Here is a 19,463-nt window from a genome sequence, read left to right on the forward strand (position 1 = left end):
TTTACAATAAAGTTTAATTTGCAAACTTTAGTTAACTACATTAGTTAACGTGAAGTAACGTGAAGTAATTTATCTTAGTTAATGTTAATTTCAACATTACTTACACATTATGAAATCAAAAGTTGTGTCTGTTAATATTATTTATTGGATCTGAGCTAACATGAACTAACAGTGAACAGTTAGTATTTTTATTAACTAACATTAATGAGCAATACATTTGTTACAGTGTTTATTAAGATTTGTTCAATATTTTTCATCAGGAATATTCTATATGACTAGATATAATTATTACCATGTCCAAAGAATCAAGGAAGCGGTGTAGCTATTACCCCAAAATATATTATTTCTGGAAAATTGAATAAAATTACACTAATATTTTACATTAATATTACACTAGTAAGACTGATGATACATTGGGCAACATTTTGAGCAATGTTGCCATCAGCGGGCAATCAGGTCAGACACAGGGCCCAATCTTAAATATCCAGATAGAAGTTTGTTACCCATTCTCATTGGGAAAGCGCCCAAGTAACATTGCTTAAAAAAACTGCCAGGCAAAATTGCTCAAAAATGTTGCCCCGTGTCTCATCAGCCCAAGTCTTTTGTTCATGAAAGCTGCATTTATTTGACCAAAATTGTATTTTATTACAATTTAAAATAACTGTTCTCTATTGTAATATTTTAATTATCCTGTGATTGCAAAGCTGAATTTTCAGCAGTCATACCAAATACGTTTTGTTCAGGATTTGTTTTGCTGAATAAAAAATTAAAGCATTTATTTAAAACAGAAATCTCTTGAAACATTGTAAATGACTTTACTGTCATATTTCATCAATTTAATACATTCTGCAGAATAAATTAAAATAAAAAAAATCACATTAGAGTTTGTCATGACTATTTTATGCACATAAGTACATAAGAATGCTATGCATGGCAGTACTCTGTCACAGTAATGCCAATAAAGCTTTGAGACAAAGCAAGACACACACACACACACACAGTTTGGAAACGCTCCTTCCTTTACAAAGATCCTAAGCTTCTCATGAAGCACTTACCCACATCAGCTGTTGTCTCAGTGTCTGGGAGTGTGTGTGCCAAATTAGAGCACATCCTACGCTCTGTGAGTGTGTTTGCTGTACCGCAAAGAACCTCTCTCAGCACACACACTCTCTGGGTGTGAAGCTCACAAAATGTCCTGAGGACCTGGAAAAATCTTGTGTGAATTCCAGCTGAATGTCTATGGCCATTAGAGGATTGCTCAGGTCCGGTTTCTTCTCTTGCTTTTACTGGTTGCAAAACTCTCAGTTCTTCAGCAGTTTCTTGTAAGACGTCTAACAGATCGTTGTTATGTGAGAGTATTAGCTGGTTGGCTGAATCTACCATAGTTTGAAATGTATTCATCGAGGGCATAAACTGAGAATCTGATTATTAAAGAAATAGCAGGTGATACACAGTAGCTCTTCTCTCCGTCTCTCTTTCTCTCACTTGTAAACCCAGTATTTATCACTCCAGGCCTGTAAAATAGGGTCGTCATGGCAAATAGAAAGGCGTGACTGGACACAAAAGCATCCCTTAGAGATGAGCAACTCTAAAGAAGAGTAATGTCTACATCTGTGAATGGATCCTGTAGGCTTGTTCTGACCCAAATGAGGCACAGATACTGTGTATTGTTAAATGTAGTGATATATATTTATATATGAAGAGTTCATTTGAAAACCGTTTTTAACAATTCTCAGAAATCATGTTTACAATAATCTCCATTCCAAATGCATTCCAAATAATCTCAATACCAGCCCCCCCCCCCCCCCCCCAGCTAACTAACACAGTAAAATACAATAAAAACATGATAATATAATAAAAAACATGATTTTTTGAACATTTTCAAAAACGGAGTTATCTTTATCTTCACCAATGTATGTTCACCAAGGCTGCATTTATTTGATCAAAAAACAACCTTGCAATTTTATTATATTTAAAATGTAATTTATTCCTGTGATGGCAAAACTGAATTTTTAACAGATTAATCCAATCTTCATTGTCAAATGATCCTTCAGACACAATTCTAACATGCTGATTTGATGCTCAAGAACTATTTATTATTATTATCAATGTTGAAACCAGCTTTCCTGCTTTATATTTTTGTGGAAACTGTGATGACTTCACAGTTCAGAGTGGGCTTCTAACATTCATGAAATGTATATACATAAAAGCTACTGCAGAAAATTTACAAATGTAATAAAGCCCCACATAAATACCGCCAGTATTTACTAAAGGTAACAAAATTAAATATTTTGCATATGATGTGAGAAAAAAGCCTGCAGACTAAATGCAATAAGAACTTGAAATAGCTTTACTTCTGAAAAACTACAGAACTTTAAAACAAGCATGTGGTCAAATGTATTGGATATGCACGAAAATACTGAAGACAACCACCATAAATATACTCAGATAGGACACCCACGGAACAATAAGAATATTGCACACAAAACTGGCAAAGGCGCTCTTAAAATGACGTATTGGAATGTGGCGCCATCGTGTGGTAAACGTGTTGAATTGCACAAGGCCTCACATGACCGCTATTGTAAGGCAAGCTTGTTCTTTCATGTTTTTACATATATGTTATATCTCAGTCATGAATATATGTGTTTCTTCAACTCCAGGCACTGTTATATTTGAGTTAATTATTAAATAGATTTGAGTTTTTTACTGCATTATGAAAGTCGCATAAAAATCTTTTTCTATGCCTTTATTTTTGTTCTACTAGTCATTTTGTTTTTTATGTACATTTTAATCTTAAAATTTTCATCTAAACTAGGGGTGTCCAAACTCAATTCTCAAAAGAAATATCAATTTTGAAAAAATTGACCCTTATGGCTGGTTTTGTGATCCAGGGTCACATAATTTTTCTTTGAGAGTTGTACTAAATGTGTACTTTTTTCTTTTTACCAAAGAGACAACAGTGTCAGTGAAATTCTGTGAGATAATTCCCAATCATGCTGTAATTATTATAAATGCAATTGTCAAATGTTTAAAATATAACTAACACCGCTGTGATACAAAATGCTGTATAACACAATATTGTGTTATACAGTATTTTTTGATCGCGGTGTAAATTACATTTCGGTGGAAATCTTAATGTTTGCCAAAAAAAGCACAAAAGCACAGGACAGTATACTCCTGTGATGTATGTACTGGCATTGTTAATAATCAAAAGCAAACAGGGCCAAAACTGCATATAGTTGGAGAAACACTCTCAGAACATACACTAAGTGCAAGATTATCACGTAAGATTCTGGTATGACACATAACATTTGTCATGAACATGAGTGACTACCACAAATTTCTGAATTCTCTCTTCTCTTGGTATTTATATTGTTCTTCCAGTTATATAAAAATATGCAAATAGTTTTCATGTCAAAGAAATATGTTATCTGAGACATGTATTTGAATATCCCAGCAGTTGTGTTATTATGCTCTGTGGTTGGGTTGACTTGACATGAATTCCTGCAGAATCCGTCGCTGGAGGCGCATCAAGCTGCAACATGCAGAAGAGTGGAGAGATTCAAAGACTGAGAAAAAGACTTTTTTTTTTGCAAATTGAGCTAATTACCAACATTAGTATATTGCCATGTTATTTGAATTGTAATTGACTCTACCTCATGCCTGGGCATTTGTCCTACATGCAGTGTTGGGAAGGTTACTTTGGAAATGTAATGAGATACAGATTACAAGTTACCCTATTTAAAATGTACACTGCAGGCATCTAACAGTAGCTTAGAAAAAACAAGTTAATCTTAAAAATAAAGCAAATTCATTAATCCAAATAGGAGTCATTGAATAAACATGTGTCCTAAACTCCTGAAATAAGGATGTCTCATATTTTAGAGCACTCACTGCAATTTATGAAATAAATAAATAAAATCTGTATGTGGGTGTGTGTGTGTGAATACAATTCAGATGTAACCCCCTTTGTAATTCTTAACATTTTCACTAGTAGCTGTAATTTAATTAAATTTTTTTCTCAGTAACTGTAATTGAATTACATTTATTTTGTAATTAAATTCCTCAATTCCGTTAGATGTCAGTAGTTACTCCCCAACACTGGCCACATGTTGACAGCGGTGTAGTATTGAGGCGCGGTTGGCTGGGCGCAGGTAGGCGTGGAGAGCCGCGCGCCTAGACTCGAAATCCGGAACGACCTCTGGATAGAAAGAAACTACGGCATTTAGACAAACGTTTTCAAGCTAAGCAGACAGTGACAACTTCTCCTCAGAAAGTTACAGCGACAGTGTGACAGCAAGAAGGGTGGTCACGGTTTGAGGTATGTTTCGAGAAAAGACCTGCTTTATTTTCCTTAACAACAAGATTTCGCTTTGAGCGCCTCACTTTCGTTCATGGCGTTATGTTATTGTACTTAAATGGTCTTAAATCAGTCTAGTTAGTTAAACAATCTAACTGGGTTACAATCTTTTGTTTTGTAGTGTGTTTTGCTCAGACACCCTCAACTTCTTGCTATTGCGCTCATTCACTCGAGCCGTCAAAACAAAAAAGTGCCAAAAGTTCTCACTTATCCTCTAACAAAGTTTTCACGCAGAATAAATGTTTCTGCAATACTCATAACATTTGTTATCATAACGGATAGCCTAACAAATGCATGTTGTAATTTTTTTTAAAGTATGTTTTTTACATAAGCAAATAATAGACAGCTGTTAATTATGTGCCGTGCTGAAGAATTGATTATATCGTGACGCCGCTGTTAAACATTTCTAATAGCTGGACTTTGCTCTTTAGTGGTGGATTTTTATGGGAGAGAAATGCCTGGTATGTATGACTCAAGAGTACAATGGGGACAACAGAGTAGCCAAGCGAAATATCGCCACACGTTTAAAGTTTACCCAAAATGAAACTCCTGTCATGATTTACTCACCCTCGTAATGACTTTCTCCTGAGGAACAGAAAAGGAGATGTTAGGCGGAATGACAGTCTCAGTCACCATTCGCTTCATAGACTGTTGTTCAGCCTAACATCCCTTTTTGGGTTTCACAGAATGACACGAGGGTGAGTAAACAGCGAATTTTGGGTGAGCTGTTCCTTTAAGCACGTTCTTTGTGTACATTCTTTACACTATAATGACTGTGGTTTACAGTGGAAGTCAGGCACGGGCCTACATGCTTGTGCTTGTTATGAAGACAAGAAGATGGCATTGCAACATGTTTTTGCAGGCTTCAATAATCCAGCTTGCAATAATGTTTTGTAAAAGTCTATCTGCTAGATTAGCTTTAATGGTTTTGTGAACATTTTGGGTGTTCCATTGTGTCTAGATTAATATTGTGTAGGCTACTTGTAATGATGAGCAAGTGATTAACCTGTCTGTACTGGTGGAATGAAGTTCAGATGTGCAATTTTGTGTCACTAGTCTTTGAACTTTTAAGAAACATACCTTTAGTTGTATTTTTTGTTTGCAATTGTTTAACAAGCAGCTGTCTGTAGAAAAGGCTTTGAAATAATCAAAATAACAATATGCAAAATAAGATTCCTCAATAGAAATTTATAATTTTGTGAATGCATTCATCAGAGCAAGTGTGATTTCTGTTGATTTGCTGTGATGCTTTGAAGACACTGGGTCTCATTCACTAAACATGCGTACGCACAAATTTTTGCGTGAAATGTGCGTACGGACGTTTTCACGAATAAATCATGATTCATCAAAAACTTTCGTACTAAAATTTATTCTAAATGTACGAAAAAATTCAAGAACAACTTATACCACACGTACGCAATAATCATGTACGCCCAGGGCCTTATAAGCATGTATAAAGAACCCCACATATAATTAGATATATTATGTACAGGGTGGGTGAAAAGTAACTAGACGTTAAAATTGATAATAAAGTATAATTAGAGGTCCAATTATATAAATATATATATAAAATTAGAGGTCCAAACAACAAATCACCTGATCTATGCTTATATAAACGGTGATTATTGTTTCTCACCTTGTGTTTAGAGGCATGGCACACTTGGTACTGCTTGAAGACATTGCGGCGCGTGCTCTAAGGAGAGAGCGCGTCTTTAGAGAGCGCACAGCAGCGTGGCCGTGGCCCCCCAAACGAGTTACTGTGCCTCCCCACTTTCCATCCTCTCCCCTCCTTGCTGAACGCGATCGATTTTGAAAGCGAAAGTACCGATAAAACAGCGCACATAAGAAAGCAATTGAACGCTTTAGCGAGCGTCAGCAACTGCACGCGATAACAGATTGCACGCTCTTCACGAATACACCCCCCCCCACACACACACACACAATGTGATTTGTGCCCCCCCCCCAGAAATTTAAATGCCCTCCGATGGAGGTGCCCTGGCGCCGGCTCTGGCGCACAGATATGTTTGCTGAGAGTGACGAATGGCTGTTCAGTTGCTTTTAAATAACACATTTTTTCTGGCTTCCACCTCCGACAGCAAAACCTCACGTTCATTATCGTTAAAGTTATTTTTCTTTGTCTTTTGTTTCGATGCCATAATTGTCTTTCTCTAGACGAGTGGCGCTTTGCGGAAAGCCCTTATATGGAGCTGGTTTGGACTTGTATTATGCTAATCACTAACCTCGTGCACGCGGGCGCTCTTTTAGAAGACTCCAGATTCTCTAACAGAAGAACGAGTTTAAGAACAAGCTCGTGTGCGTACGAAAAACGTACGCACTTATTAGTGAATGAGACCCATTGTTACTTTCTTGTGAAAAAAGGTGCCTAAACGTTTCTTGATATTTGATAGACTCATGATCACATGAGACAATAAATTCACTGCACAAAACAATGCTTATCCTTGCTTCAAGTGAAGCCGTATTTAACGTAGTCTGATTAGGACATTCTTTTACCTTGGATAGTTATATTTCCCCTGGTTTTCTGGAATGAAAGCATGTCATGCAGCCTGGATAATCTGAATAATTTGCCTGCTTCTACCAAGTGACAGATGAATTTGCAGCCAAAACAACAGATACAGAAAGTATTTTCTCCTCCCTTTAAAAAAAAAAAAAAAAAAAAAAAAATTAGAAGCCTTTTCTTGTGCTAACAATGTCCAATTATATGGTTAGTTAGATTTTATTATTTGCATATGTTATGTGTGCTATATGTCCTATAACTGACTGCAATGAATTTTATGTATAATAATTTTCTTTAAATTTATTTGAAATCAATCTCTGTCATTTTAAAATTCCTTGTTTTTATTATTTTTATTTCCATATGTTTATTGATTTTTAATGTCTATTTCACTTTCTTTTATGTAAAGCACTTTGAATTACCACTGTGTATGAAATGTGCTATATAAATAAACTTGCCTTGCCTTGCCTTGCATACTAAATAGTTTTATCCCTGCTGTCTGCGACTGTCAAGGAACAGATCTGCAACTTGTTTCATGGAGGAAAGCAGTGAATTGCTGCATTGGCAGTATATGCTGTGCTACTCTGTAATTCATGAAATATATGTCCCTGTGTCTGAACTGGTAAAACTCTGATGCATGTCGGTGCAGGTTTAGAGGTTGTGAAAGCATTGGTTTGTGCCAAAGCTGTGATGTTTTAGCCGGTTACCCAGACACAGATTTTCAGATCTGAAAAATCTTATTTGTTAAACAAGGCTTAAACTGATCTGAACAAAAGCAGCCTTTTATGCTTGGTGAACAATACCTTGCACTTAGTCTGGTAGAGTTACTAATTATTTAGGTACAGATTAGCAGTTTTTTTTAGGAAAGCAGCCTATATTTAGTAACTTAATCTAATGAATTACTGTATTGCAGTAATGGAATCTTATTTCATCTTGTTATTACTTTTCAGATCGCTTTTCTTGTTGAGTTTTTTTATTATCCAAATAAGGATAAGGACATTTTTTACATAAGTTTCAATAATAAATTGTAAAATGTACCTCATATTATCATTGGTTTATCTTAGGATAAGTCAAAAGTCTTTACTACAACCCGACAATATAAAAGTTTGTCTAATTTAAAGAGGTTATGACAGAAATAAATTACTGTTGTAGAGTAGAATGTGCTTCTCAATTTAAGTAAGAATACTAACAACAACAATAATAATAATAATACAGTTTATAAAACAATATCACACAGTTTTTATCAGTGTTCATCACTGTAGACTTCTGTTGTGCAGCACTTTGTTTGCCAAAAAATGAAAAAAGTACAAATTTCAGTTTATTGTATTTAGTGATCGACCGATATTGATTTTTTTTTACCGATACCAATTATTTGCATGTTTATGAGCCCGATAATCGATATGCAGAACCGATATTTATTCACTGTTATAAAGTAAATAAATGACTGCGTGAAGCAAGTCCATACTTCACTTTGGTTTTTCCTCCTTTCAGTCATCTTAACAAAAAATGTTTTGAGAGTTAGCAGTCTTTCATGACAAACACTCCTACAGGGAAAAATACAACTGAAGTTGCGCAATTAATGCAACAAATGTTTGCTTTATTGTAAAGTGTTATTCTAACAGTCAAAGTAAAATTCAAAATCATGTTATTATTTCTCTCTTTCTCTCAGATTGTTTTCAGATTTCAGACTCAGCCAAAGAAAATTTAAGCATTAAATATAAATCTCACTCTCTCGGCTGCTTCATATTAGCGGTCGGCAGCACGTCAGAAACATTCCCTTCATATCATTGATACTAAAATTAATATAGCAAAACTCTTGCTCAATTCAAATCCTATTTATATTCGATTGTATGAAATGCAAGTGCATTTATATCGTGACCAAAACTTTGTGTCACAAACGCACGTTTGATCTTACTGTATCACATCTGAATGTGCGTTGATCAGTTGTAAATAAAAGTTCAAATTAAATCTGAATTTATGAATGATGCACTCGCCTGTCGATCTCTTAATACTTTGAAAAGATCAGGATGAGCAAGCGACAAATGCTTAAAGATTTGATGTGTTCCTTTGGCAACATGATTTAGGCCTATAGCAACGCTTGCATACAGGTGCAGTGAGGTCAGTTCCTTCACCTTTGTCATCTGTTTTGTATCCAAAATAATGCCATATTTCACTTCTACTGTTCTCTTTGTTTATTAATTTCGGGTGCATTGATAGAGTTTCATCTGTTTGATGCATCGCGTTGTTGTGTTATCACATTTTACCGGTTGCGCAGCAATTTGGGAAGCACCTATAGGTGCATTTCACAACTGCAGCGTATGAAATACCGAATTGAGCAAAATTATGATATAATACCATTTGAAATATAATATACCGGTACTTTTCCAGTACCGATATACCGCGCATCCCTACTACATATAGACAATAAATTTAAAAGCAAAATACCACACAAGACTTGTAATTACATTAGAGTTTGTACATTATTTATATTTGAACCCAGTGTTGTTATTTTAGCTAAATGAAGAAGCATTGCTGAGAAAAGGAGAAGCAGAGAACTCCAAGCAGTACTGAAAGAGCTCTTTAAATGCTGTGGAACTAATATTCACATCACTGTTAAAGTTTACTGTCACTTTGTTTAAACATCTCTGCAGTGGAAGAACAAGCATCATTAAAGATGCTTATGAAAATGTTGTCATGGGAATAATGTCACAGTACAAAAAAACATATCATTCTGAAATGTGCTTTATTTTTTATGATGTTTTTTATATATTTATATACAATTAATTTCAGAAAAAAAACAGCTAAAAACCAGAACATAGCTCACATAGCCAAAACGTGTACAGTCAGACAGCAGTGAAATACCGTTGTCTTGTTTGGATTACTAAACATGGTTATCTTGTACATAATTTGGTTATGAAAGACAACTGCAGTCATTTTCCATAACCAAAGGGACTACCTGAAATTTACAGGAGTGAACAGCTAATTTTGAGAGTGAGTTCATTTGATATATGCTATGTGAACAGAACACGGTGGACAGCTACTCCTTTTTTCATGCCTTTGCACCTGTCAACCTTCATACATTTATACTGTGATTATACAAACTGTTTGTAACATGCCAGAAAATTGATATATTTTGTGAGTGTTTGAGCTTTGGATGGCTAGTTATCTGATTATACTGACACTATCCGATCTATTCTTGTCTGAAGATCTGAATCTGCATACAATAGATTTTGAAGTTTAGATTCAACATTTGACACGACAAGCCAAATTAGTCTTGAAAGAAAGGGTTTTATATATTATAACCACTATCTATATTTCATTTCCATCCTGATTTTATAATAGAAAATAAAATAGTTACCAGAAAATAGCTGGTAACTATAAACAGTTACTGATTTTTGTTGTAATTGCCTTCTTTTTCAAAATGTTGCACCAGTTGGTGCCGATAGCCTCATGGGCAGCGCGTCAACATGCATCGCCGTTGCACTTCGGGTGTGCCGTGTTTGAGTCCCGGCTCACGGACCTTTCCTGCTCCCACCCCCCCTCTTGCTTACTTCGCTTCCTGTCTCACTACTGTCCTATCAATAAACAAGGCAAAAATGACAAAAATAGATATTTTAAAAAAAAAAAGGTTGGACCAAATAGAAGAGTACAGAGACGAGAGCAGAGCCTGGATTCTTCCTCTGCTATTCACTGTTGCTTAGCAAAATAGTCTTGTGTGTGCCACAAAGTCATATTTTTATGTAACAGCAGCGTCTATGGGTACATGATGTGCAAGTCTTATGGGTTGGCCAGTTGACACATGCAAATGTTTTTGTCAGGCTGAACAGGCACATTAAATGCTCTTCATTCAAATTAAATTGTTTATTAATTTGCAACAGTTTTTCAAACCATATAATTGTATTGGTTGTAAACAGGCCTTTAGCGTTGATTCATCATGTTGCAGATGACACACAAACAATTGTCCATTCCCTCTGAAGAACAAAACTGTAAAGAGTCTGATCTTAAAAAGTTCTCAATTTTCAAGAATATGAGGGATGAGATAGAGAGTGGTTACAAATATAAAGATAAGATTCATTTGGCTTGTTGCTTTAAATGTTGAATCTAAACTTTAAAATCTTGCAGTATTCTTTTTAAATTTAGATCTTATGTTGCTCATAAAATGGTGTGTTTTAAAACTTATGAATCTTTGAAAACTCTTTTATCCCAAGCTGTTTTATCCCACTTTGTTGGAAGCAGAATTTATGATTGTGTTATTTTTTAAAAATAATACATCTTCTGCATCTTGTTCGGAATGAACTGGAGAAGCACTGATTCTAAGAACAACAAGAATACTTTACATATCATCCCTGTTTCAGCTTTGCTGGTTTCTTGTAGTGTCATGGATAGACCTTTTGCTTATTTTGCTTGCTTTTAAATCTCCGAAAGGCCATGCACCAGTGTATTTTGTTGTGCCATTCTTATGGTATGTATGTGTTCATGCTTGTGACCTCTGCAAATACTATGTTATAAAGATTTTATGCTACAAAACTTTCAAATGTATCATATTTTATTAGTCTGTCAAGATGATTCATACTTAAAGTGGATGAGGCATTTGGGTGTTCAATTCCTAAACTTGTTTGTTTGTTTAATGTAAAGAAAATTATTCACAAACACAAAGTTATTCTTCCTAGGGTGTGCTCCTACATCTTTACAACTTGCCTCATTGTAACCTCGTCATCCAATGGCATATGGTAGACTTCATGACCACTGAAGACCCTTGTGTCTTGTCTTCTATGGAGCCCGACCAGGAAATTACTCGGTGGCTGACCAGTCTGCACCTGCCCCAGTATGCCTCCAGTTTCGCCCGGGCCGGCTACCGTTGCTTTAAGGACCTCAGGAGCCTAACTGAGGAGCAGCTCCTCGAGATGGACAATATTCCCACAGGACACCGGCGGAGGATCCTAAGCAGCCTGGAGACCCTGGTGATGGAAGTGGATGGAGGTAAAGTGCCAGTGAGGAGAACGCCGATCCCAAGACCTAGACAGGTGTTTCCCAAGGCTAAGCAGAGAGGAACATCTTGTCAGCATTCTCAGGGCAGTAACATCGAGATGACAAGGCAAACTCTTCCTTCAAGGACTATTGCTGATTCAGAGCGGATAGCCATTTATTCTGCTACACTTCCTCATTCACTTCCTAATGTTACATGTCACATAGTTTCCTCCAGCTCTAGCTCCTCCTCTGAGCATGGCAGCAGCGAATCACTGGAGAACTTTTCAGAAGAACCTGTTCCAGATGAGAATGATGACTTTTCCTCAGAAGGAGCTTCTGTAGGGTTTCAGGGAGAAATGGTTGAAAATGAAATATATGAGCAGTGCACCTTCATTAAGGAACCCTCCAAGCCGAGGTCCACCCGCTCCTATAAACTACGACACAGGCCTGTACCAGAGATCCCTGAAAATCCCTTCATACCTCCTTATGACTGGTGAGTAAATATGTAAATGAATGAAACATTTATAAATATGTTTTTATCTGTTTGTCATTAGTGATGCATTGACATTTTGTTTTGTTTATTTATATATATATATATATATATATATACATATTTTTTTTACAGAAATCATAGTTCTCCATTAGCAGGACAGAAACTAAAAGTAAAGTTTCTGTGATTTTAATTTAGGTAATTGGGTAACTGAACTCCATATGCTGTTCGGGGTGTGACTTTTCTTAGATCTTAATTTAAACCGGTTGTAGTAAAGTTCTTTGGCAATGAGCCAAATCAGTGGCATAAAGTGTGTTCAAAGTGCTGCCATGTTTACCTGTTGTACCTTTCTAACAAAATAGGTGCTAACACAGGCAAATCGCGCCAACAGAGCATTTTTAAAATAAATTTGTGTTATATGCTGACACAGTGACACACAAACATGGTGAACGCATGCATATGCCTTAAATAGGGGTGAGACGAGACACCTCAAGAGACGATACACAATATTGGGTTCACGAGAATGAGACAAGACAATACACTATTTTTAAGAAATCGTCAATCATGAAAAACAGTAGCTATATCATTCGAATGATAGTCACAAAATGCAAAACAATGCAGGTGCATTTTGACTGCACCTGATTTGTTCAAACAGCTGATTCATTCAGTAAGGTTTTGTTTGGAACTATTTCCTTGGCGAAATTGAGCAAAACATATAATATTGACTGTTAAATTTACCACAGTGTTAACTTCTTGTTTATTGTGGCATAAGATCTCATCCAGTGGCGGCTCGTGGGTTTTAAAATGGAGGAGGCACACTAATTGGCCTGGGGATCCCTGCCTATTAATATTATTAACATTGCGTAACCACTTTAAAAATGGCTTTTTGGTTGCTTTTAGTCAGAAGCCGTAAAGAAAAGGACTCATACAGCAAGATAATATAATTGCACTGACCTGGCCTATCACTTGAAGCAAACATCCATCCCTTCTTAAAATTCTGTAATATGCCATTTAATTAAGCCGCAAATATATATCCAGCTTAGGCGTGTTCTCCCTTTATTTTTAATTTGAATATACACTGTTTGAAGCTTGGTAAATCTGCTGGCGATCAAATATTTGATATCGCTGCTCATCATAAGTACTCGGTACGTTATAAATGTAGCTGGTGACGTTCAAACTAATATAATGTAATTTACATCTCTATAATGATTGGTTGATACCCTTCGGCGGTTTCTTTGCTCAACACTCCTCAGCGCTGAAAAGTGAACACTCGATGGTGATTGGCTATTTTTTTTTTTACCAATGGAGGCACGAGAGCTCAGCGCTTCCCCGGCCTCCCCTCCCTTTCTCTATCACTTAGCGGTTGTAATTACATCCAACTTCAGTAGCATGTTATGATATTACAGCTGTGAAATTACAAACAAAAAAAATACACATTTTAAGACATGAACGGAAATTAATTGTGAATTTTATTAACATTAAATCGTCCTCCTCCTCCCATTTTCACCTCAAAATTTTGGGCCATGCCTCCCTTGCCTTCCCGACAAGCCGTCACTGATCTCGTCACACCCCCAGTCACAGTCATGCTACTTTCAGGGTGCTTTCACACTTGGTTCAATTGCCTGGTCCGAACTAGTCTCAGCCTCAGACGTCACGCCCATGGAACATTGGCTAAACGTCTGATGCATATGGCACACTTATCTGGAAACACTTCAGGTGTGTCGAAGTCATCGTCGGATTGGTTGAATTATACAGGATTTCCGTGAGACGTGTGTGTTGTGTTCTTTGACGTTCCGCCTGGAAACAAAGATGCCATGGCGCCAAACCCCCTCACAAAAGAAGAAAGCCATTGTGTTTACAACGGTGACGAAAAACGTTTATCAGGATCATATAAATGCTGGATTTTCAAAAGTAAGTGAAATATTTAAAGTTTGCGGCATAGAATCTTTAAAAAACATCCAAGAGTTTCACACGTCTGTTATTGTGGCGACATTTCCATACCCCCCGAACCTTGATATTGAACGAAACAAACTGTGATTCGTTGTTTGACATGTCGGTCAAACGGCCTCATGGGTGGGCATTGGCCAATGAAAGCTACCATACATTCCAGACCTTCAGCCGTCAGTCTGGCTATGGTCCGACTAGGTCCGAACCCGAGTTCATTTGCTTCCCCCTCCCCCTGCCCTCGCTGGACTGTGTTCATATAATTGTTTTGGGTCCGAACCGCGGTTCGTTTGCGTCATCAAGCCAGCAGCTGTTTACCCTGTTGCTTAGTAACGACGGCGCGGGAGAAGGCGGCAAAATCAGTAGCCCCTCACTGCAGGACAAAGATCCAGGGGGCGGGGTTGGATCCACATCTAGGGGTGGAGATGGTAGGTATAGGGGTGGAGATGGGTAGGTTTAGGGGTTGAGATGGGTGGGTTTAGGGATCAGGGAGTGGAGACGGGTAGGTTTAGGTATATGTGAGGTGGATGGAGCCAACCTCGCCCCCTGATCTTGTGTTCTGCAGTGGGGACCATCTTGGGAAAATGCATAAGCTTGCTATCTGCACTTTTACATCAAGTCAAGTCACCTTTATTTATATAGCGCTTTTAACAATGTAAATTGTGTCAAAGCAACTGCACAATATCAAAAAAGGAAAATAGTGTGTCAATAATGTAAAATGAAAAGATTAAAAAAAAGATTTTCAGTTAAAGGCATTTCATTATTGAATTCAGTGATGTCATCATCCAGCTCAGTTCAGTTTAAACTGAGCTGGATGCAATCAGGTTGACGATATCGCTGGAAATGAAGTGTCCCCAACTAAGCAAGTCAGAGGTGACAGCGGCAAGGAGCCAAAACTCCATCGGTGACAGAATGGAGAAAAAAACCTTGGGAGAAACCAGGCTCAGTCGGGGGGCCAGTTCTCCTCTGGCCATATATTTACGTTTTTGAACTGTTTGTTTTGTTTACAAAGCTTCAGTGCATAAACCACTTACGTCTGTCTTACGAATGTACTGCTAAAGTTTTAAAGAACGCTGAAAGCGAACAGAAATGAGACATACAGCTTTCTGCTTGCAGCGCGTCAGTCACGCTCGTCAGGAAAGTAAGTGAAACGTACACAAATACAAATTTTTATCAAATAATACGCCATTAATAGTTGTTCACTTCCGTGATTTGGTACAATTGTGTTCACAACAGCAGCGAACCGTACCGGAGTTCACGTGAACCGAACCCCAGACCACCCAAAAGTGCTAGTGTGAAAGCACCCTCAATTAAACTGAAAGTTTGAAACTGAAAGATAATACTAGTACACAAACAAGAAGAGTGATATATTTTAAATTGTATATTACCAGGTCAATCACCTGAGAATGAAAATGAAATACAATGAAGCAGCTTAGCATTCGCAATTCAATATTTATGAATTTCAAAAAAACATTTGCATTATTGTGCTTTATAGCAACATTACCAAACATATAATACAGTTAGAAGTATGACTTTTTACAATCTTTGATAATAATACATCAAAAATGGGAAACAAATCATTGTAATTTCTTAATGTACAACAGTGAAAGTGACGTGACCTGTAGTTCTCAGAGAGTCACCACAGTCACAGCAGTCTCCACCAATGACACTCACCAGATCCCAATCCCCTGAGCCACCTGTCAGCACTAATCAGCAGCACTATATCCCTGCACTCCTCCCGTTCACTCACTGTCTGGTCTCAAACTTTCCATGTTGACTTACCTGACCCACTTACCTTTTGTCTACTTACCAGTTGCTCCAGTGTTCCTATCCCTGTTCTCCACGCTCCACTGTTACCTCCAGATCCACTGTGGACCTGGAACAGTGGGCAGCCATTTTTGGTGCCTGGGAGCAATTTGGGGTTTGGTGGCTTGCTCATTTTTTTTTTTTTTTTTTAAGTTTCTTTACTTTTCTTTACTTATTGGCCCACTGCCAGCGCCATTTTGTCATGAATGACTATGCAGTTTATAGCATCAAGCTGAGTGTGGGTATTGATTTGTGGGTATTGAGTGTGGAATATAGCAATGTTCATTCACTCTCCCCACCTACATTTCCTGCTAGTACTGAGAAACAAACCCACAACCTTTGGGTCTGATGCTCTAACCTTAGGTTATGCCTCAGCAATGCGGTCTGCCTCAACCACGTGCAGAGTGTTCTAATAGTGCTGTTCTGATCTGGCTGCATCAAGGTAATCCGCTAACTCATAATATAATAACTGCACATAATGTAATAAGTATTACATTATTATTGTAATAAAATGTTCATAATGTAATAATTTTCTCAAAACATAATAAAATCTTGAGCTCATAATGTAATAACAATTATTACATTGAGAAATGTATTACATTATAAACTCACCAAAAATATGATCATATTGTCAATTGTAATGGATTTTTTAAACATAAAAACATTGGTTTAAACTATACCTACGAAATACACCAGATTTAAATATTCATGCTATTATTATTATTATTATTATTATTATTATTATTATGGTACATTACTTCTTATACATACAAAGACACTTAGGCTTTAGTAAAAAAAAAAAATGTATATATATAATTTGACAACAAAAGGTTATACATACTGTTAAATGACAAATAGTGTACCATAACAACACTGTGTACAAAGTATAGCTTATGTTGTAAAAAATAACTCCTTCATTTTCAGTTAGACATCAAATTTCTTAGTATTCCTCAATCTATTCATTATAAACAATATAAAAAAATATATAATCCTTAATCCATTCATAAAATATATGTATGGATTAAGCAAAGCAAATATGTTCACATCTGAGATTCATTTTAGCATTTATATAACTAAACTTTATAATTTATATAGCTAATTTTAGTGAGGGGACATTGTTCCTCTTAGCATCATGAAAAAAAAACCCTTTATTAAAAAAATCTGAATGCATTACAGATAGCTTAGAATGTGTGCTCCCTTTATAATTTCAAATGCACTGAGCCTGTCACTCATCTCAGTTCATGGTTCAACGGACGCGTTTTTGTGATTGGCTACTGTGCTCAACGTTGTAAACGTTGTAAAGAGAAACATCTGATGCTCTCCGGAGGGCAAATCCAAATATTCACAGAAGAGTGCAAATATGTTATATAATAATGAATATGATATTATTACAGTTTCAACTAATGGTGCTCTTGTTTTTTTATTTTTTGGTGTGTGTTTAGCTCCCTAAACTGGGCGTGACACAATGCTTTCTGTATATATTTAATATGGAATGTTACTTAAATACGGAAACAGCTGGCAATCCTACTTTGCATGTTTTAAACACTTAGATTATGTTCTTACTTTGGCCATGCATTAAAAGCACGTCCTTGAAAGAGTGCAGTTTGCTGACAAATTTACTTTAACTTCTCAGGTAATGTCCGTTGTATGATGACAACGACAGTGGTTACATATAAATATATTTTATTGTTTGATCAAAATTATTGCTAGGAACAATTCAGTTGTGCCCCTACAAAATTCTATGTTCTTGAATTGAAGGCATTTTTATGAACAAATTTGGGAAAAAAAACATATAAAAGTTTCCAAAGTCTAATGTAGTCTGGGATAGATTGCGTTATCTGTCTCAGGCAACGGCAGCACGGAGCACGACTTAAATGAACATTTCTTTAATTTAATACAAGTTATAACATGAATGTAGGGATGCACCGATACCACTTTTTCCAGTACTCGCCCGATACCGATACTTTAATTTTTGGTACTTGCCGATACCGAGTACCGATACCGATATTTTTATTGTATTTTTAAATTTTTTAAATATTGGGTAAAGAAAACAAATGAGTATGTAAAATGTTAGTTGATTAACTTCATTTATCAAATAGATACTGTCAAACCAAAATTTATTCAGACACCTTCAACATTTCTCACATTTTATTCGCTATAGTTTAGAAAATGCTAATAAAATATTACAAGAACTCCAAGTTAAACTGTGTCAGAACAAATTTAGCTTGATAATACCTTTCTATCAATCAATCAAAATTATTCAGACAGCTGTTGGTATGACAATATTTACACAACTATCAATACTTTGTCGGGCCACCCTTAGCCTTAATGGCAGCCTGTAGTCTCCTGGGCATGCTGTAAACCAGGTTCATGAAAGCCTGAATTTCAATTTTTTCCATTACTTGGTCTGAATAATTTTTGGTCTCACTTTTGTATCAATTTTACTGGTAGTCCACTGTATGAAGAATTTTTGGGTATAATTTGTCACAGTTTACTTTATTTTGCTATCCTCAGTTACTTAAATTACCTATAGTGTCCTGCACCCACTAGTAAAAAAAAATAAAAAATTATATCTGGTCTCTGAATAATTTTTGGTTTGACTATATCCTTCGGTTATTTTTCACACTTAATTATGCCCATTAAAATGTAATTTACAATTTTTTGTTACTTTCACTGTTAATTTTTTATTTATTTATTTGCTCTATGGTACATCATCTTAAATAGCATTAGAGCTGCTCCATTGCAGTGGCTCAGTGCTGTAACCACGCTTTTTGCTGTAATTATGCAGGGAACCACTCGTTATAAATCAATCATTTTCAGATATAGAATAATTTTTTTTTTTTTCATCTGAAACATTTAGATTTCAAAGCCATATAATTGCAGAAACACGCATGAAGCAAGGAAAACACGCACAGCGCGGCACTTATGTGTACCGGAGCAGATGACAGGGACAAGTACAGAACAGCCTAGCGCATTTCACACAGGCTGATAGTTTCACTTGTGTTTCACTCGTGTTAAAAATAAATGATGTTTAAAGTGAATTAATGCCCCTATATGTTGTCATATATTTACGATTTAGTTTTAATTCAAATGATGTGCGCCGAGCGAACATCAATAAAGAAGATCACACCACAGAAGTGCGCGCGCGCTCTCTCTATCTCTCTCTCCCTACTGTTAAGTAACTTGTGCATTGTTTTACTTACTCGTTTTTGACATTTCCGACCGAAGTACAAACTTTCCAGTGATATCTGTGAGAAAGGGATATTCACTCGACAAGCTTGCGCATCTGCGCCGCCGCGCGCTGGATCCACTCAGCGTGTTTTGCTTATCAGCTTGCTCACATCAGCTATACAGGCATTAATACTGAATGTTTAACATTATAT

At 36.4% G+C, this 19,463-nt stretch overlaps 1 protein-coding gene across 1 annotated transcript in view; it reads left to right on the forward strand.

Annotated features, from left to right (window-relative positions):
* Positions 1-4,186: 4,186 nt before the first annotated feature.
* The window catches only part of LOC306874057 (arf-GAP with Rho-GAP domain, ANK repeat and PH domain-containing protein 2-like), a 95,261-nt gene continuing 79,984 nt past the window's right edge, over positions 4,187-19,463 (forward strand). Inside the window, exons 1-2 of the mRNA XM_079423778.1 lie at positions 4,187-4,321; positions 11,543-12,333. Of these exons, the coding sequence (XP_079279904.1) occupies positions 11,600-12,333 (734 nt within the window). The 5' untranslated portion in view covers positions 4,187-4,321; positions 11,543-11,599. The remainder of the gene's footprint in view (positions 4,322-11,542; positions 12,334-19,463) is intronic.

The sequence above is a fragment of the Barbus barbus genome (genome assembly GCF_936440315.1).
Source record: "Barbus barbus genome assembly, chromosome: 1".
NCBI lineage: Eukaryota > Metazoa > Chordata > Actinopteri > Cypriniformes > Cyprinidae > Barbus > Barbus barbus.